General features: G+C 33.4%; 1 protein-coding gene across 1 annotated transcript in view; it reads right to left on the bottom strand.

Annotated features, from left to right (window-relative positions):
- Window positions 1-27,931, bottom strand: part of Cftr (CF transmembrane conductance regulator) — a 191,361-nt gene that overhangs the window by 111,824 nt on the left and 51,606 nt on the right. Inside the window, exons 2-5 of the mRNA XM_076853473.2 lie at window positions 19,567-19,677; window positions 15,579-15,687; window positions 3,270-3,485; window positions 7-96 (exon numbers count right to left, since the gene is read on the bottom strand). Of these exons, the coding sequence (XP_076709588.1) occupies window positions 7-96; window positions 3,270-3,485; window positions 15,579-15,687; window positions 19,567-19,677 (526 nt within the window). The remainder of the gene's footprint in view (window positions 1-6; window positions 97-3,269; window positions 3,486-15,578; window positions 15,688-19,566; window positions 19,678-27,931) is intronic.

The following is a 27,931-nucleotide window of genomic DNA, read 5'->3' as shown; positions in this document are numbered from 1 at the left end:
ACATACTTCATCAAATTTGTTCAGGTTGTTGGAAAGGAGACTAACAAGCTGCCCAATACTTATTTTATCCAGAACACGGCTTGACAGTTTTAAAGTCTAAAAGAAAAATGGGAAGTTAGGTAATATCAACAAACAAAAGACAAATACATTTATTAGTAACATGATAATAAAGCTGAGGAATTAGGCTATGTGTATGCAGTTTTAAGTAAAGGTAATGAAATTTATTTATTTATTTTATCTAGCTTTGGATCTTCTCAGATTTATAAATATTTCTCTTAACTGAAAATATTATACTGATCCGGACATACATCTATTTATCTTCTAGTGTATAGATAGTAGTAATTAATTTTTTTCTCTTTTATAATAGGAATGATATTGTTTTTAAATATCCATATACATGATGTGGGGTTTTTGATTTTTGTTTTGTTTTGCTTCATTTGCTTTTATTTTTAAAAAATAAAATATAAGGCAGTGAAACTTAAAATTAAAAGCTTGGTCTTGAATTTTTTATGAAGTCTTATACTAACTCTTGAATAAAACTACTAATAGGGTCAATAAAAGTAATTATGAATAGTTGAATTATTAAATATTTTGTGAAAGATCATATTAAAAATACAAAACCTTTAAATTTTATAAAGAAAAATGCAGCGGTACGTGAAAAATACTTAAGTAGATAAATTAATTTTTCACTTATTAAGTACAAGCTAAATAATTAAAATAGGTAAATCAATTCTGATTATGAAAGAGCATGATTAAAAGAAAAAAAAGATCAGAGTAATGCTTTGCCTGCAAAATTTAATAAGAATTGATTTGCTTTTAGATGGCTTTGACTGGAAAGCATCTGTCTAATATTTCTTTCAATTGAATTCATTACAAATTTATTGAGCCTTTAGTACATACAAATCACTATACTTGATACCTTAGGAATTAAAATTTATTAAAACATAATTCTTGCCTCAAAGCAACCTAGTACATAAATAAGTATGATATGATAAGTTAGTTAAGGAAAGTAAAAATTAATAGAGTAGTTAAGAGAAAGTTCACAATTCTGGTTATACAGTCTAGAAATATTTTCTCAGATTCATCTGGAATCATGGACAGTATCTTAAAGAATCAAGGAAGCTAATACTAAAACATTATCAGAGCAATACTGGGGGCAAGGATCCACTGAGCTAGTTTACATATGGCTTGAACTTGAGTTCTGCACAGGGTACCCCACTGAGCTTTGTGTACAGTAAGCATTTAGTGAATATTCATCAATCTAGTTATTTCTGCTTTCTTTAAATTCAGAGGCAAAACTCAATTTTGTTTGCATTTACATTCATTATTTCCAGTATAATGTGCTATGGTTACAGAATTTGGAACAAAACAAAAGGCTTTAGTACAAAATTTGAAATATAGAAAGGGTCCTACATGTCCCTGCTGTGAAGATGAATAGCTTGGCCATAGGTAACAGTGAGACCTGAGAAGAGCCAAGACAAGGCTTACTTTAGGGGCCAAGTCAGAGCCACATGGAGATGAAATCACATTCTTTGGTGATGATGCCAATGAAGGACACTAAATAACTAGCAAGATAAAGCAAACTGGTTAAGGAAACATGCATTCAACATTGAGAAAGAATAAATGTAATAGCCTTTAATTTTTCCTTCATGCATTTTGAGTCTGAAGCACATATATTTGAAGAACATATGTTTGACAACTAGCCTTGCTCATTATTTGACCTCGTTTACCTTTTCCTTCATGATTATATTTCAATCCTTATTTCATTTGCCCTAATGGTTGGAAACCCTTCCACTTCAGACAATGTGATTTATCTACCTTGATATTTGGAAGTAGTTTTTGAATAACATTCAATGCTTCTAAGTCTTTGTTTCCTAATCCATAAAATAGGGATAATAGTACCTACCATATGGAGTTATGGGATGGATCAAATGAGATCATATCCCTCAATCATTTAGAAGATTATTGTGCATATCATTAGCTATTATGATTATGATAATAAGTACTTTTTAGAAATATTATTAAGCTAAATTCAAATTTTAATAGCAAGTTATACAGGTACCAAATAATGCCTAATAATTTTTGAGTTATGCAAAATTTCTAGATCAAAATAAACATTTTATTATTTTGTCACCCATGTGTTTCTGGGACTTGTGAACTTATGAGATTGCAGTTAAGGTGATTCTATTAAACCTGACTCTGTTTTTTTTTTTTTTTGCCTCTGCCTCCATAAAAGGCTGTTTTGAACAATAAAGTATGGTTATCAAGGTTTTACAGCACAGTTGTCCTTGTATGTATATCATGGAAGTGTTATGGGTTGTTCACTGCAGGTGAATTCCAGATCCATACCCCTTATAAGCCAAGTTTGTAAAGTTTTTATACTGGGGGAAGAAAAAAGAAAAGAAGAATAAAGCAATATATAAATGATTCAATCAATACAGCTTTCTTTAATGGCCTGATAGAACCAAGCAATCACATATGGTATTGTATCAAATTGAGGAAAGCATGTGCCATTGAAATGACCTTCAATTGTGTTTAGGAGATAGTTAAATGTTTGTTTGAATTCGCCTAAATCATGTCTTAGCAACTTGGATTCTTGTCTGGATACTACACACAGAAAAGCAGAGTAAGTTCTTATGATCTCATGCATATGCTGTTTCAAAAACTTTAAAGTTGCAGATTCACAGGATAACAAAGATCCAACTCAAAATAAAACAGGGGATAAATATCACAACTTGAAACAAAGTCCCCACTGGTGACAACTAATTAAGGTGGAAATTCATTGATTGGTTTATCAATAATGATAGCACATTATACTCTTGTTAGTGAACACAAAGACAGGCAGATGGCATTTTACCATCAAATGATATGTTGGCATTGACTTTTATGCACACTATGTGCCATTTTAGCAAGGAATCATGGATTCCAAGAATATTGATAGGGAGGGGTATAGCTCAGTGGCAGAGCACTTGCCTAGCAACTCGAAGCATTGAGGGGAAAAAAATCCAAAAACATGAATAACATGACTAAAACTTAAACCTACAATACAGACAGGTTACAAAAGTTGCTTAATAGTTATCAGTCGAAGTAACTGAATTATCAAAGAAAATTAAAAACATTAGTTATTCCTGTCATTTATTTCACAGGCATACGAAATTTATTTCAGCATTTAGCCCTTACTTGTATCAGCTCATTACCTACATTGTGGCATTTAAGACACGTGCCAAGGAGAATACATGTACTCTGGGGACTGTGCAAGAAAATATTACCTTCTTATAAATCAGGCTAAACATAGCTATTCTCATTTGCATTCCAATGTGATGAAGGCCAAAAATGGCTGGGTGAAGGAGCAGTGTCCTCACGATAAAGAGCAAGCATAAGCCTATGGCTAGGTAAATGGCGATGGAACGTTCCACCTTGTTATCTGGATCATAAGAAGCTATGATTCTTCCCAGTAAGAGAGGCTGTACTGCTTTGGTGACTTCCTGAAGAAGGAGAGAAACAAAGAAAATGAAGTTAATTTCCATTTCATAAAATGCTCTCACAATTTCAACATAAGAGATTTAATCTTTACAGAAGGACTTAAAATGGGGTTCCAGAGAGGGTCAAATGTCTATGAAACTTCGGACACTGTCTTTATATCTGGATACTTTCAAATAAGATTTTTGATCTGGGCATGATGGCGCCCACCTGTAATCCCATCTACTTAGGCTGAGGCAGGAGGATCACCAGTTTAAGCATAGCCTGCGCAATTTAGCAAGACTGTGCCTCAAACTACAAAATACAAAGGGCTGTGATATAGCTCAGTAGTAGAATGCTTGCTTAGCATGCATGAGTCCTGGGTTCAACCCATAGTACCCCCCACACCCATGCACACACATTTGAATTTTGGATCATAGAAAAAAGTAATTTGAAGACAAGTCTATGTATATTTTTAACTTAAAGGTGGATAATGACCACAAAGTAAAGGTATACATTCTGAAATGATTTGTTAGTCACTGACACCTATCACGGTGCTGAACAGTTCCTAAAATATTTCCCATTTAATTTCATACAACTTTTGGAGTCAAAGTAGGTCTTTTTATTTTTACTTTACAGTTGTTGAAACTGAGGCCAAAGAGTCAACATGAAATAATACAAAATAGAGTTTTCAACAGTGTTTTGAGCAATGGCTTCATTTTCTGGATGAACACAGCTACTCAAGGCTTTCTACCACATAGCAGAACTGGTGACAGGAGGGAGGAGCATGTCAGCACCCGGGGAATGTAAGGCCAGCCACCAGGGATGCCATTCCCTTCTCAACCTGGAATAGCATGGACTTCAGAGAAGAAGTCTATCCAGTTCCTCCACCTCAGGCCAGTTCCCAACAGCTCATCAACTCCTCAAGAGTCTTCGATCAACTACAAAAACAAATTGTCCACTCAATTCATTATCCTTTCTCCTGAAAATATAGGAATGGATTTGTAAAAGGAGGCCTAATTCTTCTTAAGGAAAAGATGCGTAATCCCTCATTTTGTCTAACAATGACCTAGTAAAAGGAGAATCTGGGGTTAAATTCTACAAAAAGATGTGATACTCATTGGTTTCATTTCAAGTGATATTTCCAATCCTGACTGTCCTCACCCTGCTATTGCTTAGCATTACTCTGAGCAATATCCAATTATTCCCTAATTTGCTTTTTCCCCCCATTCTCTACAATGTCTTTTCTAAATTGCAAATGCCCAGTACTAGCCCTCACATTCTCAACAGATAGCCGTGTTTTCTACATCAACTTCATTCCCCACAGACAATTATAATCTACACATAGCTTTGTGTAGCTACTCATTCTGTAGTTCATACTTTATTTCATAACTGTATAAACTAAGACTCTGAATTTAAAAAAATTGAAACTCTTAAAAAAGTTTCCAAAGTCATCACAAATGTGGACTATTATAATTCTTTTCTCTCATATAATCATATTTTAAATATGAGCTCGATTACATCAAACAGGTAGATACTGAGAAGAAACTGTTAGCATCTTGGACAGATATAACCTGTTAATAGTCTACCAAATTCACTGAAGAAAACTTGTTAAAAAAAAAAAAAAAACTCTTGGAGCTGGGGATATAGATAGCTCAGTTGGTAGAGTGCTTGCCTTACATGCACAAGCCTGGGTTCAATCCCCATCACCAAAAATAAATAAATAAAATAACTCTTTTGAATTGTATGTATGTGCTACTCATGTTAGAAGTATTCTGTTTGGCCATAAAGCAGGGAGCAGGGAACATTAGTGTTTCCCATGCATACAAGATAAAGCATCATTTCTTGATCATTGTAAGACAATATTTGGAAGAGTATGAACAATGACTGCTGTTCATGAAATCAATTGCTTATATATGTATAACAAAAAAATCTCTCTTTTTCAGAACCAATTTCAAAGAGAAAGAGGTTCCTGTTAAAAACTGTATCAAAGAATATAGAACCACTTATAACTACATATTGCAGCAAAAGTACTCAAATACTTCTAAGGAATAACTACTGTCTACGCAATGCTAAAAAGAGCAAACTGAGGCAAAAAGAGAAATATTTTAGCTATCAAGCTATGGAACAGAATTTTTCAAATTAGAAATGTACAGTTTTGCATAAGTTTTTTCCTACCAAGTGATTTAAGCAAAACTCCCTGCTATCAAATACCCATTATAATTTTTCATAACCTGCCATCTCTATCACAATAAAATTATTTGCTGAATTTGTATTTGGTCACAACTTATGACAAAAAATTAAAATTTGTATTAAGCTGAATGAAATGTCAATTTTACATACTGACATTATTGTCATTTTGCCTCAACAAAAAGAGGACATACTTATCCTACGAATGACAGTGACAATTTCACAAACGTGCTGATGGTATTACTCTGGGAGGGCACATGTTCATAGAACAAAATACAGTTTATTTTTTGTAGAAATATTCCAATAAAAGGACCATCTGCTAATAGCAAATCAACACAATCCTCACCACCACCTAGAGTTGTTAAAATTCAAGGACAAAAGCAGCACTTCAAATATCCCCCACCCTCCTATAGTTTTCACTAATCTGTTTTATGCAGCATGTTCTCTAATATTTACAATAGAACCATTACAGATATCACCTGATTTTTTTTATTTGGAAAAGAAAGTTAGAGGTAACTGATATGCAGCTTAATCTATTAAGTACAGTCTTTATAAAAATCACCCCTGGAGAAACAGCCTTATATTCGTGGTGTATACAAGCTGCAAGTTATCTGTCACTTAGACTATTTTCAGAGACACAAAAACTTTCCTGATTTGCCACCTCATGAAACAGTATGAATAAACTAAGGCTTGCATGAATGAGAATAAGTGTAAAGTTATTTGAATATTTAATAAAATATTTTATTACTTCTTATACAAAAACCAAGATGGAATTCACTTAATGATTCACTTAAATAATAATAATAAAGCCTAATGCCAATGTTTAAATCAACTTGACAGTGAAATAAGCAACGAATTCAGGATCCTGAAACTCAAGTTCTTATCCTAGTACATTAACTACTCCCTCTTTGACACCTTATTCAATTCCCTTCCCTGGAGAGTTTTTCTCACTGATAAACTGAAAGGTGGAGCAAACAGATCTTGAAGATCTCCTCCAGTAATAATATCTCTGAATATATGATCTGAGTCTGGGTAGTACCCTGGCACAGGTCAAGGATTCCTTAGCTAAGTGTGATTGCCCACATCCATATGTAGAATCATTTTGGACGTAGTTATATTAAATGAGTTTATCCCAAAATAAATTTGTATTAAAGATTACCACTTTAAACCCAAAGCATAGTTTTTTCTAATATAAGTACAATGATTAATTGAAGAACCTCTAAAATTACCTTGTTTTCTCTTGGGTGTGGTTACTTAGTAATATCATCATCATTATGTCTTCTCATTTTAAATATACTTTATATGTCTTTGTCTCAAGAATACTAGAATAGCTTAACAATCAGAAATTAATTAATAGGATACCAACAGACTAGAGAAGAAACTATGATTATCTCAATAACAAAAGAAAGAAATCTTAATAAATTTCATATCTGTGTCTGATGAATGTCCTTAATAAATTTGAATATAAATATACTTCATTAATCTAAGAAACAATTTCTCCCTCAAAACAACACTCAGGGTCATAGTCAATAAAACTCTAGGAGCATTACATTTAGATCCAGGAAAACACAATAAGAATATCAGCTATTATGACCACTTAACATTTTGAGGGAATCCCAGCTAATGCAATTCAGTAAAAAAAAAATGACTGGAATATGAATATTGGAAAGGAGAATAAAAACATATCATTATCAGTGTAGGCCATTGCTGCCTAAATAACTTAAGTGATCTAGACTATATCAAGAAAATAGATTCTTAAATACCAAACATGATAATTAGTGTGATAATTATCCCATTAATAGAAACAATATGACAAAAGAGACATTGTAATGCCAATTTTTTAGACATTTTTCACACAAAAAGAAATTTATAATAAAATTTGAGGAATAAGAATAATGTGTGTTACTGGACATTAAATCAGAGTTATAATAAGATATGACAGCAAAGAAATAGAGTGATTTACCTGAAAAGTCCAGAAACGAGTCTAAATGCATGTAATATTTTAATCTATAATAAAGTATAACATTTTAATTCAATGAAGAAAGAGTAGTTTATGTAATAAATTATGGAAAAACTCAATAGTCCTTTTTCAAATATTAGGTTTCTATTTCAAATACATCAAAATGACTTCCAAATGGTTAGATATTTAAATGTAAATATAAAATAATAAAAACAGATATGTATAATATTTGACCTTCGTTAAAGTACAGTACCAAAGCAGAAAACAAACAAAAAGATGCACAGATTTGGCAGCAAATTTTTCTTTAAATTAAACTTCTCATGGGTTAAAAAAAAAAAGAAGCAAAAGATTACTAGAAACAAAATTACTAGTCAAAGGAGAGGCAAAGAACATGAAAAGACAACTCACACATAAAAACAGAAATGCAGTTAATATAAAAACAATTTAAACTCACTAGCAACTAAATGTAATGCAAATAAAAATATACACTCTTTCAGTTAGTAATTTAAAACATTTAAAAAATAATAACATCTATTGTTGGTGAGAACTGACTTTTCACACTATAGTACTAGGAGAGTAAATGAGGACATCTTTTCAATTTATTTATACTTGGCACTTAGATTGGGTCTAGAAGATCTGGTAAGATTTAGGTTTTAGTTAAAGGGATGTATATTAAAGACTATTTACAGTAGTGAAAAATGTAAACAATCTAAATATCCAACTAGGAATTAATTAAATAAATTATGCTATAGTCATATAATTTATTAAATAATTAGGTGCAAAAACATCTACTGACATTGAAAGCCATTTATAATACATTAAGAGCAAAAGAAGATTAATAGTACATTATATAAAGGAATGATTATCTTCCTTGTATTAAATACATATTCCCATGGAGGGAAAAAATGGAGGGATAAACATCATTAATCATTAGTGCTTATCTAATTATTTCATAAACAAAAATACCTAAAATGTGATGAAAATTTGGGTAGAAAATTTCATATACTTATGATAATTAATAAAAGATAATAGAATTAATGTATACCAAATTGGAAGAAAGTAAACATATAGACCCAAGAACTTATTAAGATATACTGGCTTATATATCAAAGTCAAGTCTTAAGATTCTGATTTTGACAGGGAAAATATGAGAGTCAAATTTTGATTTATCTTGATGCACTAGAGTCTTATGGTAATTTTTGGATGAAGGAAGAATTTCCCATATTCTGAATAGTAAACAAAAACCTATTCATGCTTACTGCACTAAAGAGTTGCTCAAAATTTATATTTTTAAAATATTTTCTTTACTTTGCCAAAACTGTTCGACTTTCAAATACATATATACACCACACCAAGAACACAGTTTCAAAAATACACCTTTGAGTTATGTTTTAAGATTCAATGCCTAATTCAAAAATTATTTTTGTGTGGGTTTTTTGTTGCTATTATTTTCCTTTTTGTGTCTATTTAATTTCATTAATGATTACTGGTGATGTCTTCACTAGTAATCTGAGGAATAGCCTTTGTATTCTGTAAGAAAATGCTCCTGGGTTTTCAGACATAGCAATGAATGGGTATACAATAATGGAATATGTGTTAAAATGTTAAGTTTAATTATATTTCTGAAGTAATGCTTAGAATCAGCTATCACTTTTAAACACTGGTAAAATATTTTCATGTGCCCTATAAAAATCAAATTGTTCCTTCAAGACTTGCTTAAAGCATGTATGTAAAAATAAGTAAGTACAAATAATGAGTATTTGTGCACTTAGGTAGAGAATCTGTTTAAAAATATAGTAATGATGGCATATATATTAAACATTTGCTGTATAACAGGATCTATTCCATGTGCATAACTCATTTAATTTTCATGACAAATCTATGAAATAAGTGCCATCATTTGTCTCTACTTTATAATAAACAAATCTAATAGTTTAAATAATTTGCCCAAAGCCACACGGCTATTGACCAGCAAAACTTGGATTTCAACTAGAGACTTTGGTTCCAAAGCTCTCACCTGTGTATCCATAACCCTAAATCAACATGAAAATGTTACAACACAACCTGACAATCTCTCATTTGTTTACCAATTCATACATCATCATCAATTCAAAATTAATCTAACAAATCAAGATTTAAATTAATATAAATATAACAATATGTGTTCTATTTCTCTAGGCCCATCTCACAAACACATAATTTAAAAACGGAAAAGATTCTAGAGAAGGCACACTGTACTATCACCCTTATAACTGTATAGTTAAAGAAACTATAGAGTTCCAGACAAGTTCTTAGACTTTCCCAAAATTGTCAAATGGGTTTATGTCACCAGAGCATAAGCCTACCTCAGAAGAATTAGAAAAATAATGCAGCACCTTTGGGAAATACATACTTGAGAGTATCATATGTAATGTATGTTGTTTGACCATGTCATATCCATCAGAAACCATAGGACATAGATGTAACTTCATATGCTACAGACTACTCTCTTTCCTATGGGTGAGATAAATCATATCCCAATCTCCTTTCTGATCCCAATTCTAAAAACACAATCACAGCCAGTTCCTAATTTACAAATATTATTTGTTTTGAAATCTCAGATGTAAGAACAGGAGATGTCTTTAGCCTTAGACACAATCTTCTACTGAACATGGTATTGGATCTTTAGGTTAGCCTAGGTTTGCTTCCAAATGCTCTTACGAGCACCTTTTCGTTTCAGTAGTACCTGAAAAAGCCTAACCAACCTTATAGCAAAGTTTCCACAAGAAAAGATGGAACATCTCTCTCCCTGTTGCAGTCTTGGAAGAGAAACATAGAGCCCCTCTTAGCTATAGCTTTGCCCTCTCATGCCCCTGACATCTGCCCCTCTCCAGTCTTAAGAGTCTTAAGAGGGGGTGCTGGAGGGAAGGAACACAAAGTTAACAGCTAAGGTTGGAATTGTCAGATAAAAGGCACATTTTAGTCTCAGTGGGATGGCTGTCACTTTCATTCAGGAATCTTTCCCCATAATTAGTCTATTTTTTGCACAGCTCCTCTTCCTTCTAACTTGGCCTTTTCTTCTACAATGACCCTCAGAGACCTAGCTACTCAAAATGTGGCCTGAGGGCAAATTTCTCTACCTGAAAGCTCTTAGAACCAGATCTCAAGTCCCCACCCAAACCTGGTGAGCCAGACTCAACTAGATCCTTGGGTGAACTGTCTGCATATAGAAGTTTGAGAAATGCTGCCTTCTGTCATTAAAAGAGTTAAAATTAATTTTTCTGCATGTAAAAATCATCCAGAATTTTTATTAAGAAAACAAGCAAAAGTTTGTGTGTGTAACACATTGAATCCCATCATTTTATAACTAATGAATGTTTTGTCATTCAGGGTACATACTGGTGCTTATCTACCAGTGGTCCTTAGCCCAGATGGATAATTAGAATCACCTGGGGAACACTTCAAAAATATACTGTCCCAGGTCCGATTCCAGACCAATTAAGCCACATTATCTGAGAAGCAACTACTTATTACTCTAAAGGTAAGTAAAAATCTCCTACATTTCAAAGAAAAAAAAAAAACTGACACACTTTGAAATGTCAAGTGTTCTTGTCACAGGATCTGGTAGAAGATGTGGAGAGCAATGGGCAGCACAATCTCTTAAGGATGGGGATACCAGTTTTGGTAGGGAGTAAAAACACTGAGGATATAAGTGGAGTGGAGGGTGCTCAGAGTGCAAGTTAGCACCAGGGTCAGAGAAACCGCCAGATATGGGGATATGGGGTGATGGCAGAGAAAGATGAGGAAGGAATCCTGCATGGCAGGACTCTAGAAGATTTGCAGGAGAGAACAGTCCTTAGGGATCTAATCACATAGAAAGGATATCCATAAGCCAAAATGCCTAAGGCAGGGCCTGACCATGTGAAGAATTCCCCCAAACACCCTCCCTTCTTTACCAGTAGGCTGCTTTTCAAGTGCCTGTCCAATGTTTCATCCAAACATAAGAGACAAAGATCTTTCTTTACAATGCAGTCTGTGGGACTTGAGGACTCTGACAATATGATTACCAGGACTTTTTTATGCTCTTAAACTTCCTGGGACTTAAGTAGTCTGACCTACATTGCACTGATAATATACTTCAATATGATGGTGGAACCATGCCCAGGGCTGCCTAGGAATCAAGAATACTTTTTTTAAAATTTTACTTATTTATTCTAATTACTTATATATGACAGAAGAATGCATTTTTATTCATTGTACACAATTGAAGCACAACTTTTCATTTCTCTGGTTGTACACGATGTAGTGTTGTACCGTATGTGCAGTCATACAAGTACCTAGGGTAATGATGTCCATCTTACTCCACCATCTTTCTTGCCCCCATGCCCCCTCCTTTCCCCTCCCTCCCCTTTGCCCAATCATGGTTCCTCCATTTTTTCCCATGGACCACCCAACCCCACATTATGGATCAGCATCTACTTATCAGAGAGAACATAAGGCCTTTGTTTTTTGGGGATTGGCTTACCATGATATTCTCCAAGTCCATCCATTTACCTGAAAATGCCATTTTTTTTCTCTTTTAATGCTAAGTAATATTCCATTTGGTATATATACCACAAACACTTCTCAGAAGAAGATAAACAGTCATACTTCTCAGAAGAAGATACACAATCAATCAACAAATATATGAGAAAAATGTTCAACATCTCTAGTAGTTAGAGAAATGCAAATCAAAACTACTCTAAGATTTCCTCTCATGCCAGTCAGAATGGTAGTTATCAAGAATACAAACAACAATAAGTGTTGGCAAGGATGTGGGGGGAAAGATACACTCATACATTGCTGGTGGTACTGTAAATTGGTGCAACCAATCTGGAAAGCAGTATAGAGATTCTTTAGAAAACTTGGAATGGAACCACCATTTGACCCAGCTATCCCACTCCTCAGTCTATACCCAAAGGACTTAAAATCAGCATACTATAGTAATTCAGCCACGTCATTGCAGCTCAGTTCACAATAGCTAAACTGTGGAACCAACTTAGATGTCCTTCAATACAAGAATACTTTTTGAGTGAATGCCTGTAAATATCCTATAATAAATACATTGTGAACAAACTTTAGATAGGGCAGAGGGGTTGGAGGGGAAGAGAGGGGAGATGGAGTCAGAAATAATGGTGGAACGTGATGATCATTATTATCCAAAGTACATGTATGAAGACACAAATTGATGTGAATATACTTTGTATTCAACCAGAGATATGCTCTATATGTGTAAAAAGAATTGTAATGCATTCCACTGTCATATATAAATAAATAAAATTACATTGTGATATTCTCTTAGTAATATCCTTTCAGATGCTCTCTACTTAGCCTCCCTCGGACTATCCTTAAATGACTCTCACAACAGCCATCTTCTTTTCTATGCTGGGAGTCTTAAATGTTAAAAGACAATGTTGTATCTGGCGGCTGAGTCAGATGAAGAAAAAAACAAGTGCCAAGTTAATGGTGACAAGCTGTAGCTAATATGATTAAAATTATATTAGCATTGCAGAAAGAAAAGCTCTTTCATGATGGCATTTCCTTTTTCTTAACCTTTCACAATTAACAGCAAATGTTAGAGTACTTTTTTGTATTCGTCCTGAAAACAACCAAATATTTATTTTACCACAATTATCATGATGTAGAGGGACTAAAAATGCATAGACATTATGAAAGTTATGGCCATCTATTTCTAAGAATAGTGTTAGAGCCATGTCAATAATCCATGCTTGTTGATTCCTGCTTATTTAATGAACAGGAGGAATGCACAGAAAGAAAACAACATTCAGGCACTGGTGTCAATTAAAAGGATAGAGGTCTTTTTTTAATGGCTGAACCTTTGCTCCTTCTTTTTTTCCTCTAAGGAACAAAAGAGCAAAGTTAACGAGGCTGGGAAGGGGAGGGGAGAAGAGAATGGGGAGAGGTTGGTTAATAGATACGAACTTACAATTAGGAAGAATAAATTCTAGTAGAGTGACTATAGTTAATAATAATTTAATGTATATTTGAAAATAAGTAGAAGAGAAAATTTTAAATGTTGTCACCACAAAGAAATAATAGCTGTCTGAGGTCAGTACCCTGTTTTGATCATTAAATATCACACAAATGTATCAAAATATTACCCCATACCCTCTACATTGTGCAACTTATTATGTGTCAATTAAAATGTTGAAAGTAATTATTAAATTAATTTTTAAAGAGATCAAATATCTGGAAAAATTGCACTGGTCTAAATAGCTAATATGGTTATCTAAATTCTTTGAGACTTGATTTTCAATATTTTTACAACTTAAAACTGTCTTGACAAGACTAAAAACCTATAACTCTGCCACCCTTGAGCCATTCCCAATGTAAAAGTTCCTCTCTATGTCTTCTCACCAAACACACTTCACAGCTGCTTTTCCTACCAGAATCATTTTCTAGCCAATAATCAGTTGGTTACCAGTATGAATTTAAATATATTTTGCCCTTCAAATGCTCTGCTGCTTCCAGAGATGTAGCCTAGGACTGAGGGTAGCTCAGAAATGCCTTCCACCTCACCTCATCCATGGATAATTAATATTATGTATGGTGTCATAATCTCTTTTTTAAATCTTGTGACATTAAGATCTTATCCCCTCTTTACACCTACTCCATTCCTTTCCCTTAGGTTTCCTTTAGTACTCTAGGTGTCAACTGAATAAAAATTGTTTCCCAAAGACCTCAAAGATATAACAAAGATAATTAATTCTTGAGTTAGCTAAGTCAAGTTAATTAACAAATTATTTTTCCTACAACTTTTTCAGGATTCTGTAATATATGTCTCTCTCTCTCTCTCTCTCTCTCTTTCACACACACACACACACACATACACACCTCCTAGGAGAAATTCTTTTGGCTTTTTAAATAACAGATCAACATATATGACTCTCTCTCTCTCTCTCTCTCTCTCTCTCTCTCTCTATATATATATATATATATATATATATATATATATATATATATATATAGATCTATAAAAACCAAAAGGTTTTTCTAGAGATTATCAAGACCATTAGGAAACACTGTGGACCTAATTGTAGTCATCTTTGTCAAGAAAAATTTTAAATGAATTTTCCCTGGACTGTATGAAATAAATTCTTAAAGCAGTGTAACTCACATGGCATTTCATTGGGACAGCCTATGACACTGCTACCTCCAGGAAGCAGAAAGACATATGAATAAAACACAGGTCAATTCATATGCTCTGTAGTATCCCAAAGCAATATTGTGCACAGCCATCCCTTGAAGTCTGGACACATTTCCCACTTGTCACCTCTTTTTTCAGGTTACAACTAAGGATTCAAAGTGACATTTAGATTATATATAAAATAATAGAGTCACATTCGAGAGCAACTGGGGAACATCCAAGGTCCTTAAAAACCTGGGTTTTCAACCATGCCACTCTTACACTGAAGAAGACACAGAATATTGAGAAAATACATTGCAAGTGTATCTCATTGCCAAATGTGAAATTGTTGCTATGTTTCTTTGAAATAATTCAGTATATAAATATGATTTCAAAATATTACAAATATCCCTATGCATAAATTACTGAATTTGACCTAATTCTCCTGACATTGTCTCCTGAAAATCAATGTCTCCTGACATTCTCCTATTGAATACAGAAAAATAAAGGCACTGGTAATCTCATGTACTGATAAGACAACATGATTTGAAATCATAAAAGAAAAAATTTTAAACAAGTAATTCATTTTTCTGGACCCATTTTAAATTGTAAAGTGCCACCTGTGTTCAGGAACATCTTAGTTCCAGAGGATTTTCACTAATCTTTTTTAGGTGGTTTCTTAGTGTTTGAAGTTGGATTAGTCCTTTGTTTCTTTACCCTGGCTCACCAGATTGCCTTAGTTGTTCTATAATCACAAAAATATAATTATCTTATTCATCATATATTTACAAGAGAGATTCTTACCCCTAAATATAATAAGATTCCATAGAACATAAATCTCCAGAAAAAACATCGCCGAAGGGCATTAATGAGTTTGGGATTTTTCTTTGAAGCCAGTTCTCTATCCCATTCTCTGCAAAAGAATAAAAAAAATGGGACCAATAAGTTGCATGTGCAAATATTTAAGTTGTCCTCTCTCCCTTAACATACCTTGTTTCACACAAGTGTATCCAAGGAGATTAACCCGAGTGATTAGAGACAAAACTTTGTGGAGACTCTCCAAAAACAACTTCTCAACTACTTATTTGGCAGATGCATCATATATCATTCTTCAGGGATTTGATTTCATGAAAAGGCCATATTGTATGTGTTAAAGAAAAGTGCTGGGCTTTTAAGAGCAAAGGAATGGTTGGACAAAGAAAGTACGACATTTATGAATACACATTGCTGTGCTTGGAACAAGATAAATAAATTAAACATATAAATACTCTAAGTTTTTCTCCCTCATTTCTTAATCCTTATCTTTTTAGAACTGTGGTAGATGTTACAACATTTAAATGTCAAACCAAAAACAAGTTAGAATGTCAGGTGGATTCTTCTGTGAGTTAACATGAGAAAAACTTTAAACTTTGTTTTTAAAAAGTAGAGGCATAAAATCGAAGTCATCAAACTTCGTTTTCAAGTACTGAAGTCATTTATCAGGGTAAAATTCTTGGAAAAATGAGTAAAGAATACCATAAATTTTGCAGTCAGAATTAGGTAATCTGAAATCAACACATTTTTATTTTTTAAAAAAATATTATAGGAACATCAGTTGACTGTATTTATTTTAAGCAATTGCCACTGATCTCTGTTAATAAAACTCCTGTTTTTCTTTGCAAGGGAATAAATCATCTATTACTTTCATCTTAATTGTTAAACTAGATGGTAATGAAAAAAAATTTATGAATTACAGGCAAGAACTAAAGAAGTAGATAAAGGCTTTGCATTTTATCAATGGCTATTCCCATTACTATCAAGTTACCATAAGTAGACATAGTTCTATTTCACTTTAAAGGGAGAAAATAGCTAGATCTAAAGACAAGCTTGGAAGTCTCTATGCATAAATTGTGGCTTCCTCCAAAAGGTTGCTAAACTACCACTCATCTCTAAAGCCTAGTCACCCTTTCCCATCTGCCTTCCACACTCATTCCCACTTTTCATTCACACGCATGTATCTTGCCTCTCATCCATAGTATATGGTAACTCAAAATAGGGTAAGATATCAAATATGGAGCAGAATCACCCTCTATCTATCAAAGCAGGAATGTATCCAATGGGATAACCAGGAAGGAGGGTTAGAATATAAACCGAAGAAATAGCTTCAAGATGAAGAAGTGAACAACAGTGAAGTAATATAGAAAAGTATAATTATATTCGACGAGTAAAGGGTTTCTACTGATTCTGGTCAATGTTTTAGAAATATGATAAAAGTGGGAACCAAAGTCCTGGAAGCGGGGATGTAAATAGATGGTAAAGAAGTATAGAGACTAGAACAGAGAAATGTTAGCTATGAAAGGAAACAGAAAAAGAATGGAGTGGTAACTGAGAGGAAGGTCAGGTTGGGAAACTTTTTTTTTTTTTTTTTGTAGTTGTAGATGAACAGAATGCCTTTATTTTATTTGTTTATTTTTATGTGGTGCTGAAAATGAAACCCAATGCCTCACGCATGCTAGCCAAGTGCTCTGCTACTGAGCTATAGCTCCAGCCCAGGTTGGGGAACTTTTTAATGTGTAGCACTTGAACAATTTATAGACTGAGAGGAGTTAGCAACAAGACTAAGGTGGTACATTCCAGCAGCACCATAGTAAAATCAGGAGGACAGAAGTTCTATAGTTATAAAGTCCATATGTTAATTACAATCACAGAATGAATATGTGGTTTGCACACTGCAGTGATGTAGAGGTTTCAGTTCCATGGTCACAAAATTTAGCCAGAGGGGCTATTGGACCTCAATCTCAACCACAACCACATGGCAACCATCTGGGGGTCTTGCTCACAAGGCAGATACAACTTGTGAGGCCAGGGTCACTCCCTAAGGCACAGAGGTATCAAGTACTATAAATGGTATATCGTTATTTCCAAATTTCAAAGTTTGAAAATTCCACATGCCAATTTTATAAGAATAACAAGGTGAAGAAGTGATTCAAAGAGCAAAGCAAAAATAGTAAAGGTAGAATTTATGGTCTTAAACTGGCATAGAGTTGTTGAACTGAAACAAAATTGTTTAATTCAAAGATTGGATTAAAATAGGAGGTGCCATGAAACTGAGAAGAAAAGAAATATTAGGCCAGATAGTCTGTAGATTTAAGTGTATGTCCTCTTCAAAAAATTTGGCCATTTCAAAAAATATATTTAGATCACACATTTTCAACGAACCTAACCTTACTCTGATTAATATTTCTTTCAGCATTCATTTAGGACTTGTTGGTTGATCTACTGTATAATCTATATTATTTTGAACTTGCTAATATACTTACACTGTGTTCTTTATATATTTCATCTCTCCAACAATGTTGCTGGTTTTTATATAATGCTGCATTTCACATTCAATCATTCATTTACCCAACAAATACTTATTAAGTAGATACTTTATGACAGGCTCTATTCTAGGCACTTGAGGATGCATCATAAACAAAACAGAATAAACAACAACAACAACAACAATAACAACAATGACAACAAAAAAATCCTTACCTTCATGACACTTATACACAAGTGTTCAATAATGGAAGTTGACCCTTGGTCTTGGAAATATGAATTTGCTACTCCTACTAGATATATTTTTTGAAAAAAATACAATCAAGAAAAATAAGTTTTGATATCTTACTTTGCCATGAAAATATCAAAAAAGGGGAAATAAATCTAATTAAAATAAGGTAAACAAAGCATAAACCTTATCTAACTTTTCAATTTTGGTCAATAAATTGGCAGTTACATTTTCCTTTTTAATTCCATTTCCCTCTCTGGTATTAGACACTGGACTACTGGCACAAGACCCAGGCTAATTCATTCACTACTGTGATGAGTCCAAGGAGTGAGCATGTCATCCTGGAGTCTCTGTATTTTCCCTATTCAGCCAAGGGCAAAGTGCTCTTTTCTCTCTTGTGTATAAAGGAGAAAGCAATGAGTTTTTAGTAAGGACCCATAAATGGAGAAAGCCATTCTGAGAGACCAAATCAGCATAAGGCAAATGCCACCAGGTGATATTTGAGACCTTGGTTCCACAGATTCCCTAAGGCCAGGTAGCTAACTATATATTCACATGGTTTGACTTCATGAGCCAGTAAATTCCCTCTATTTACTTAAACTTATTAATTTGGTTTCCATCACTGGCAATCAAAAGGGTCCTAACCAATACTCATCAAAAGGGGAACTCTAAGAAGTTCTTCACTATAGGCAACAGTGTTTCTACAGGTGGACAGTATAGACCTAGGTTGGAATCATGGCCCCATCATTCATTCATTGGCAAGTGACATTATCTTTTCAAGCCTCAGTTTGCTCTTCTATAGGATGGAGACAATAGTGCTTTTTTTGGTAATAGGTACTCAAAAATATGATTTCTTTTTACATCTTGATATCCAATAACCATTGCCTTAAGATTTCCCAGGAACCATATTGGAATTCACATATTAAGATTTTGGAAGCAAAAATACATGATTTGCTTCATAATGATGTTGCTTTAGTCTTCATAAAATCCACCTCATGCTCTTTAAAGAGAAATAAATTCTCAGAATGTAAATAATGTGTTTTCTGCATAAATAAGTCATTTCTCAAGCAAATGGTTAGCTTTCTTTCATAATTTCATTGCTTAATTCTTGAACTGGTCAAGATTTTAGTGAGCCTATAAAATGTTTTGATTTTAAATGTGCCATTTTAAGAATTAAGTCCTTTAAAATGCTAGTTTTATATCTCTAAGTAATTAATAATATGACTATATGTCTTCAACTAATAATAATCTTCATGTACATACCTTTCCAACTTTTCAGATAGACTGTCAGCAGAATCAGCAGAAGGAATTTGGTATATGTCTGACAATTCCAGGCGCTGTCTGTACCCTTTCCTCAAAATTGGTCTAGTCCAGCTAAAACAGAAAGAGGCAGAGCACATATAAGTATTCCTTTGATTTGGTTTCCAACATAAACATGGAATCTGATACCAATTTAAATCTTCTGGCATGTGAATAGTACCAGAGGCATGCATAAATATGACAATAAGTCAATTTATATAAATAACAGAATTCATATTCTACCAGATACACCTATGTAAAACATCAACACTGCTTAAATAATGTGACCATCTCTTTGTCAAAGGGCTCAGGAATAATGATGGTACCATACTTCCCAAAGGAAAACAAAACCTGACTGATAAACAGACAACAGATACTTAATTATCATCTTCCATAACTGTGTCACTCTAAAACAAGGTACTCAGCAAATACCTACATATAAAAGGAACAGACTATAGCTAGGAGTGAGTAGTTTATATCAATTTGTGGTCTTAATTATCATGTCTGAATCATCATTTGAGAGTAGGAATTGTAACTCTCTTATGTTTCTTTACCTCACTCCACTATAGTTACATGGCTGTCCTCTAGGCATCTAATAAATAACAATTTGTGATGAAAATTAGTGATAGTGGTATGGAAAATAATTAAACAGAATACCCCAGTATTTTCAGATATATCATTTCTAACTATTATGGATAAAGCAGAATAATCTTCAGAAATAAGAAAATCTAAAAAGAAAGAAGAAGAGACAGGTGAAAAATTTGAAATAAATCATGGACAAAGAAACATTTCTAAATAAAATTTAAGAGAATGAGAACTCCCTCAGGTGAAATTTCACTTATCTATTGAAGAAAGGAAACTTGCATTTAATTATTCCCCAAATTATGTTTTCTCCCTCAGCATCTTTCTTTGTTCCAGAGAATTGTAAAATCTGGTATCATTGGCACTTCATTTGATTATGCATCAAAATGCCCTGTTAAACCACCAAAACTCAAAAAGGAGCATGTTAGTCCTGAGAGGAAAGATAAATCTATAATAGGAACAAATACTCTAGCAAGGCCATTCAGAATTTTTTAAAAGGGAGTGTAATGCCACATGTAAAGATTTTGATATTATTACAGAGCAAAACTTTGCAGATGGCCTTCCATGTCTGACCTCATCACTTTCACATTAAGGGTCTGGATGCTTCTTCACATTTCTTCTTCTCTGGCTTCTTTTTGCAGGGACCACCCTAAGTTCCTGGTATTTCTAAAATTTGTCTTTCAACCACACTTATGGTACAATGCTACATCGTTTACAACTAGAGAAATGAAAAGTTGTGTTTCAATTGTGGACAATGGATCAAAATGCATTCTGCTGCCATATATACCTAATTAGAATAAATTAATAAATATTTTTTAAAAATTAAAAATAAAAGATTTAAATGAATTAAGGCCCAGCTCTAAAATTAAGTAATTCTATCAATCATTTCTTGCTAAGATATTAATGAGGATATAAATGATGTGATGCTTAATGTCACTTTTTTTCATTAACTTGCAAATATGCATTTAAACAAGAGCTTTCTTTTACAAAAGATGATAATTAGATTCAGTCTTCATTGCTGGGTCTGATCTGTTGGTCATTTTTCCTGGAGAAAAATGATGAAAATAGATGAGGCCCATCTGAATGCTGTAGGACAAGAATCACCAGGATCACACCATGTCTGCAGTTGGCATCATCTGAGAAAGGCATGGCACCTCCACCTGGTGCTCAGCATCCCAGCGACCAACATACTGGAGGGTGAAGTTGGAAATATAAATGACAGGCTGGGGAAAATGGAGACAGCCATTTAGGATTGGATTTAGGTTATGATCCTTGGTAAACTTAAGCCGAGAAGTAAAAAAGGTAAAGCAAAAGCTTGCTATTAGTAAAACCTTGCACAGCACTTTTCAAGCCTCTTTCACAACCATGAGTATATTGTGATTTTAATGTGAAAAGCTTGTCATGTGAGTAGAGAAAAAAGGAGAAAAATCATGCTCAGATATGCTAAACTTGTCTGAATTACTAAATGTCAAAGGCTAGATTTTTCCACATTCTTTTGACTTCATTCTTTCCTTTACCATGTTTAGCTTTTGCTATTTAAGAAAATTAAGTATGATTAGTTGTGCTAGACATACATTTGGGAAGAGGCATTGAAAGCAGAGAGAACAAAAGCTAGCCAGCTGCAAGTAGTGGTGTGAAAGCAAATATTTAACAATTCCTTCTTCAGAAAGAAAGAGAAAAAAAAACTGACCTATGGCATTGGCCATTTTCTGTGATGTAAATACTCTCACTAGGACCAATTTCAAGTTACCAATATGAAGTCATTGAACAGATTGGAAAGAGATGCACAGTTGCATATTGTAATATGGTAGGTTTACCACTCAGATACATTGAACATAAATAACTTCAACAGCACAGATAATAAAATAATTAGAAAGTGAGAATTTCTGAGGTTTTATTATTTATTCTGAGGTTTTATAACTTAAGTGTAAGTTTAAAGAATTTAATATTTAATAGTGGTTATGTTGAACAACAAGCTTACAAACTTCCAAAATATGTTAACAATTGGCTCAGTTAGAAAAAACCAGCTGCAGCAAACCACTGTCAAATGTCTGAATTTTTGCAAACAAAGGTAATGACACTGAGGACAGAAACTAAAGGACTTGTAGAAGATTTATTGAGAAAGATAATGTGTTCTACCTATTAGTAAACTTTGTATTTTTAAAATGTTTGAAATTATTAAAATATAACACTGACTTCACAAGCAAGTAGAATTTTACTATATATCACTACCATAACAAAAAGCATTTTAAAGAAATTATATCTTTTCAATCTCCTAGAAACAAAACTCTTTGGTTTATATCTAAGATCTGGTGAGCATTCCCATAAATGAATTGCTAACTCATTTCAAAGTAATACAATTTGTGAGTTGCTTTTATAAAAATCTTCCACTGTTATCTGTGCCATTTCAATAAGTTAAATTACAACATGATATCTGCTTTTGGTCATCAAGAGTTCCATAACCCAGCAGTTGAAAGACCCAAGGTTGCCACCTATAATCATTACTACTAATTAGTATTTTCTGGCAGTTTCACCACAGTAAACCTATATTTGTGTCCTAAAATAGACACTTAGCCTAAGATCATATATAAAAACTAAAATTCATCAACCTTAGGTTGCTTGGCAGACACCATTAAGTCACCCTAGAGAAAAATTTTATTCTCTGAGGTTAAACTAGTAAAAGTGAATGAAATCTGGCCTATTAAGAAGTTGTCCAAGCCTACCTAAAGCCAGTCTTGTAAATACAAAACAAACAAAACCTCCAGACATCTGTACTTAAACATTTTATAATATTAATTAATGCAAAAATCCAGCCAGTTTTTCTTTTAAACAATCCTGGGTACAAGAGTGCAGAGTCAGGAATTTCACCTCTATATTCCTCTCATTAGAAATCATTGAACATCCTGGTATACCTGAGCAAGTATACCTGAAACAACCAAAAACAACTGTTGCTTGGTTTTCCTCTGCCTTGCATATCCCCATCATCTTTTCCTCTCACCCCCAGATGACCTTGCCTTCTCTTTCTTTCATAACTAGCACTGTATATGGACAATGGATTTATGTTGGGCTACTTTGAAACTGTGACCACTTTCAAAGTTCTTACTATCTCTAATAGAAGCTAGCTAATTATTAATGATGAGGTAGAAAAGACCCATAAAGTATACAAAGTGTTATGATTTACAAGTGTTAAACTAACTTTGAAAAAAAAATCCTAGCAATGCAGACATACTTTCCCGTTCACTTAACTATAAAAGGTTTCACATTTATTGGAGGAAAAATAAAGTTATCACATTATTTAAAAAAAAACACATACACACATGATATTATATTTAATTTGTTTCATTTCTTAAGATAGAACTTTCATTTTTTCTTATAGAGTTCCTTGTTATTGCTTATAATGAAAAAAATTGTTAATTATAGCCACTATTAAAGCTTTGATTTTCATAAAACTTGTCCTCTAAAAGCAACATAATTAAATCTTATAATCATCTTCCATTTGACATTTGACTTATTAATCCAACAGAGGCATCTGACATTTTCATCTGCTAAAACTTCTGAAGGTCATATATCAGATCTTTTCAAAGTCAAAATGATTTTGTTTGTATAAAACAATCATGTTCCTATGGTATTTAACAGTACTTTATATTTCACTAGCCAAATAAAAGAAAATGAAATAAAACAGCACATTCAAATCTCCACTTGTATGACACTTCTTCCAAACACTGACATAGTAATACACCAAAAGACTAGTAGTCTTTTTTGTTTTCCCATGAAATAGTTAATAATTAAGGAACAAAGGAAATTACTCTAAACTACATTGGGTAGACTAATTTAAATACACTAGAAATTTTCTCATCTTCCAATAGATTTACATCTCAGTTGCAGATCCTCTGAAGGTAAGTATCATGACTCTTTACCTGGCTTTCATGGGAGCCAAACTCAATGTTGACTATAAAACATTACAACTGTACATTATTATGTGCTTTTTTAATATACTGTTTGGCTTTACTTTAATTCTCAGAGTAATAGAGTTTATTATTGGGATTAAAACAGTAATAATAGTTAACATTAATAGAGTATTATGACATCCATAAAAAATTCTATTTCATATACAATATTTCTTCCAATATCTACTACAATAACTCCAGAGATAAATCTTGGTACCAAATTTTGGTAGCCAATTTACAGATCAGAAATTGAGGATGAAGATGCTTAAATAATTTATCAATGACAGAATTAGAATTAAAAAATAAAACAGCAAAATAAATAACCAACACCATGACACCAAAGCCTACTCTTGTATTCAATTTGCCATATTAAAACTAATCTCAAAAGCAGCATATACTTGGATATAACAACGAAAGCACAAGCAATAATAACAACAACAAAAAACAGATAAGTTGGACACTATCAAAATGTAAAACTTTTGTTCTTAAAAAAATCAAAAAAGTGGAAAAATAATCCACAGACTAGGAGAAAAAAAACTTTTTCAAATAAATATCTGATAAGAGACTTGTATATAAAGGACTCAAAAATCAATAATAAAAAACAATACCAATTTAAAATAAGCAAAAGACCTGAATAGACATTTGTCCAAAGAAGAAGATATACAACAAAAGGCCAACAAGTACATGAAATGATGCTCAAAATCACTAGACATTAGAGAAATGCAAATCAAAACCACAATGAGATTCCACTTCATTCATAATAGAATGTCACTGTAATATGCTGATTTTAAGTCCTTTGGGTATAAACCACGGATTGGGGATAGCTGGGTCAAATGGTAGATCCATTCCAAGTTATCTGAGGAAATTCCATACCACTTTCCATAATGGTTGCACCAATTTGCACTCCCACCAGCAGTGTATGAGTGTACCTTTTTTCCCACATCCTTGCCAACATTTATTGTTGTTTGTATTCTTTTTTTATATTTATTTTTTAGTTTTTGGTGGACACACATCTTTATTTTATTTGTATGTAGTGCTGAGGATCGAACCCAGTGCCTCGCGCATGCCAGGCAAGCACGCTACCGCTTGAGCCACATCCCCAGCCCCTGTTGTTTGTATTCTTGATAATTACCATTCTGATTGGGATGAGATGAAATCTTAGAGTAGTTCTGGATTGCATTTCTCTAATTGCTAAAAATGTTGAACATTTTTTTCCATATATCTGTTGATCGGTTGTATTTCTTCTGTGAGAACCAACCGAGGTGCCCTTCAACAGATGAATGTATAAAGAAAATATGGTATATGGAATGGAATATACCTCAGCCTTAAAGAAGAGTGAAACTATGGCATTTGCTGGTAAATGGATGGAGAATAGCATGCTAAGTGAAATTAGCCATTCCCCCCCAAAACAAAGGCTAAATCTTTTCTCTGATATGCGGATGCTAATTCACAATAAGCACAGGAGGCTAGGGAAGAATAGAGTTACTTTACATTAGGTAGAGGGGAGTGAAGAGAGGGGAGGGTGTTTGGGAGTAGGAAGAATAGTAGAATGAATCAGACATTATTACCCTATGCACATACATAACTATATTACCTGTGGGATTCTACATCATTTACAACCAGAAAGATGAGAAATTATACTTCATCTATATTTGATGTATCAAAGTGCATTACACTGTCATATATAACTAGTTAGAATTAAAAATAAGAATAACATCACAAAGAAATCAATTGTCAGTGTTGATTTTGGAATTTTTCTAAATGTTTGATTCGATACTTCTAGAACTGGTAAAAAGAATTCTCTTTACAGTAACTTTGACACTCTAAGTCCTTTCAAATATGTTAATGTGGCTACTGGAAAAGATTTAAGGCTATGTACAAAGCTCACGAGATGATTAAAGAATCGGTACCATGAAACATGAGTTGGTAAGTTGTTTATTTCCTGACCCCCAGAAGCAAGGAATGTAACTTCCATAACTATTGTGAATTGAGGGATAGGTAATGGTGATAGTATTCTAAAAGAAACAAGGAATATGCACCATTGGCATTAAAGGCCACTTTGAACAGCCATACCTAACTCATTCCATGACTTGAATTTAAGAGACTCAAGGAAATAGTGAAGCAGTGAGCAATGCTACCAAAAAACCCACCTCTCATGAAAGACAACAGAAGGTACAACCTTGTGATTTATGGTCTCTTCTAGAAAAGCAGACTGAGTGTCTTTCCATGATGTGAGTTTGATTTTTAGTCTATTTGGGCATGAAGCCACTAACAAAAGCCACAAAACTGACTGTAGCTGGAACTGGCAAGACAGAATGATTAAATGACCTATGAAATTGCTGCATCCTGTCTGAGTTCACTTTCAGGAGCTCTTTACTAACCAAGAAAGACAAGTGATACCATCACTCTCTAATTTCTAATTTGTATTTCCATTGGCAATACGAAACATATTTGAAACCAAGAAAATAAGGAAGAAGGGAAATAGATTGGCCTTAAGATTTTACGGTAGAAATGCCACTGGGTAATAACTGGCAGGCATTTTTAAAAGCTTACAGAGGGAAACTTGTGTGACTGGCAGAACATCAGCACTGTTACTGTTAGTCTCATTCTAGAGGACAGTTTCAAGCATCCCCAGTGGAAGCTGAAAGGAAAAGAAGAAACATATGTTCCATCTGTCTTCTACCTGAGGTAGGAACAAAACATACTTCACATGAGTGATAGAGAGAGCTTCCACATGATGCAGAGATTTAACTTTGCTGGCATTTGCTTTATAATTACTCCATTTACTTGGCCTTGTTCCCTCCCTTTTTCTAAAACTCTAAATCCTGTATTGAGGCTCTTTGTTCATCTAACTTGTCCAGACACCATCACTAGGACCCAAAATAAACACCACTGGAACTTCTCTGTCCCTTGGCAGAGAAAGACCCACTTCTTTTTCAAGCCATGATTGCATTCTGGAACTAACTCAACATCTGGTATTGAAGCTTCACTTTTCTCTTCAAAGGTGTTTCTCACACTGTGGAGATCATATCTCTTTTTGGGGAGAAATCCTCTAAAATTATCTGGAAAATGAAGTTAGGTATCTGATATAAGCTCAAGAGACAAAACACATGCTAGACTTTCTCATGGCCTTCAACATCCAAGTGATTTAATGATCTCTTGCCATTTGTATTTTAAAAATCACTAATTATTAAGTCCTTTATGATACTTGTCATGCAGTACCTCAAGGCTGCTTTTCACAAACTTAAAAAAAATTAAAAATACAATAATTTCAAGATAACTTGTTTGAAGATTTTCATTTATTTACTTATTTTGCTTGATGATTAAAATGGTCAAATGGAAGCTAGGATCAACTTCAGAAATGATATAAGATAAACATGATTAAGAACTAATACTCCAAGGATAACAATGATATAGAGGATATATCAGAAGACAAAGTTGATGAGTTTACAAATTTGGTTGTAATAAAGATGGTCTCTCTAGGACGCTATTTGGAATCATCAAGTCATATGACCAATCAGTCAATTCTTGAATTTTTCTCATTTGTGTTAATCTCTCTTGCCCCACTTTGTGTATGTTCTTTGCTCTGTGATACCCTTGTATAACTGTTACCCAGGATTATTTTTCAGAAGGATTTACAAAACACCATGGCTTTTGGTTCAGGGTTCTCAACTGTGGCTGATTTCCCATCTTCCAACTAAACATGGGATTTGATTAGTGATTGCATTTTAACCTTTTGTAAATTCTGCTGTGATTGTATCATTTTCTAGAAAAATTGCCCAGTGTTGCAAATTAAAGGT

The sequence above is a fragment of the Callospermophilus lateralis genome, chromosome 1 (assembly GCF_048772815.1).
Source record: "Callospermophilus lateralis isolate mCalLat2 chromosome 1, mCalLat2.hap1, whole genome shotgun sequence".
NCBI classification, from domain to species: domain Eukaryota; kingdom Metazoa; phylum Chordata; class Mammalia; order Rodentia; family Sciuridae; genus Callospermophilus; species Callospermophilus lateralis.
This window is presented reverse-complemented; position numbering and strand designations above follow the sequence as displayed.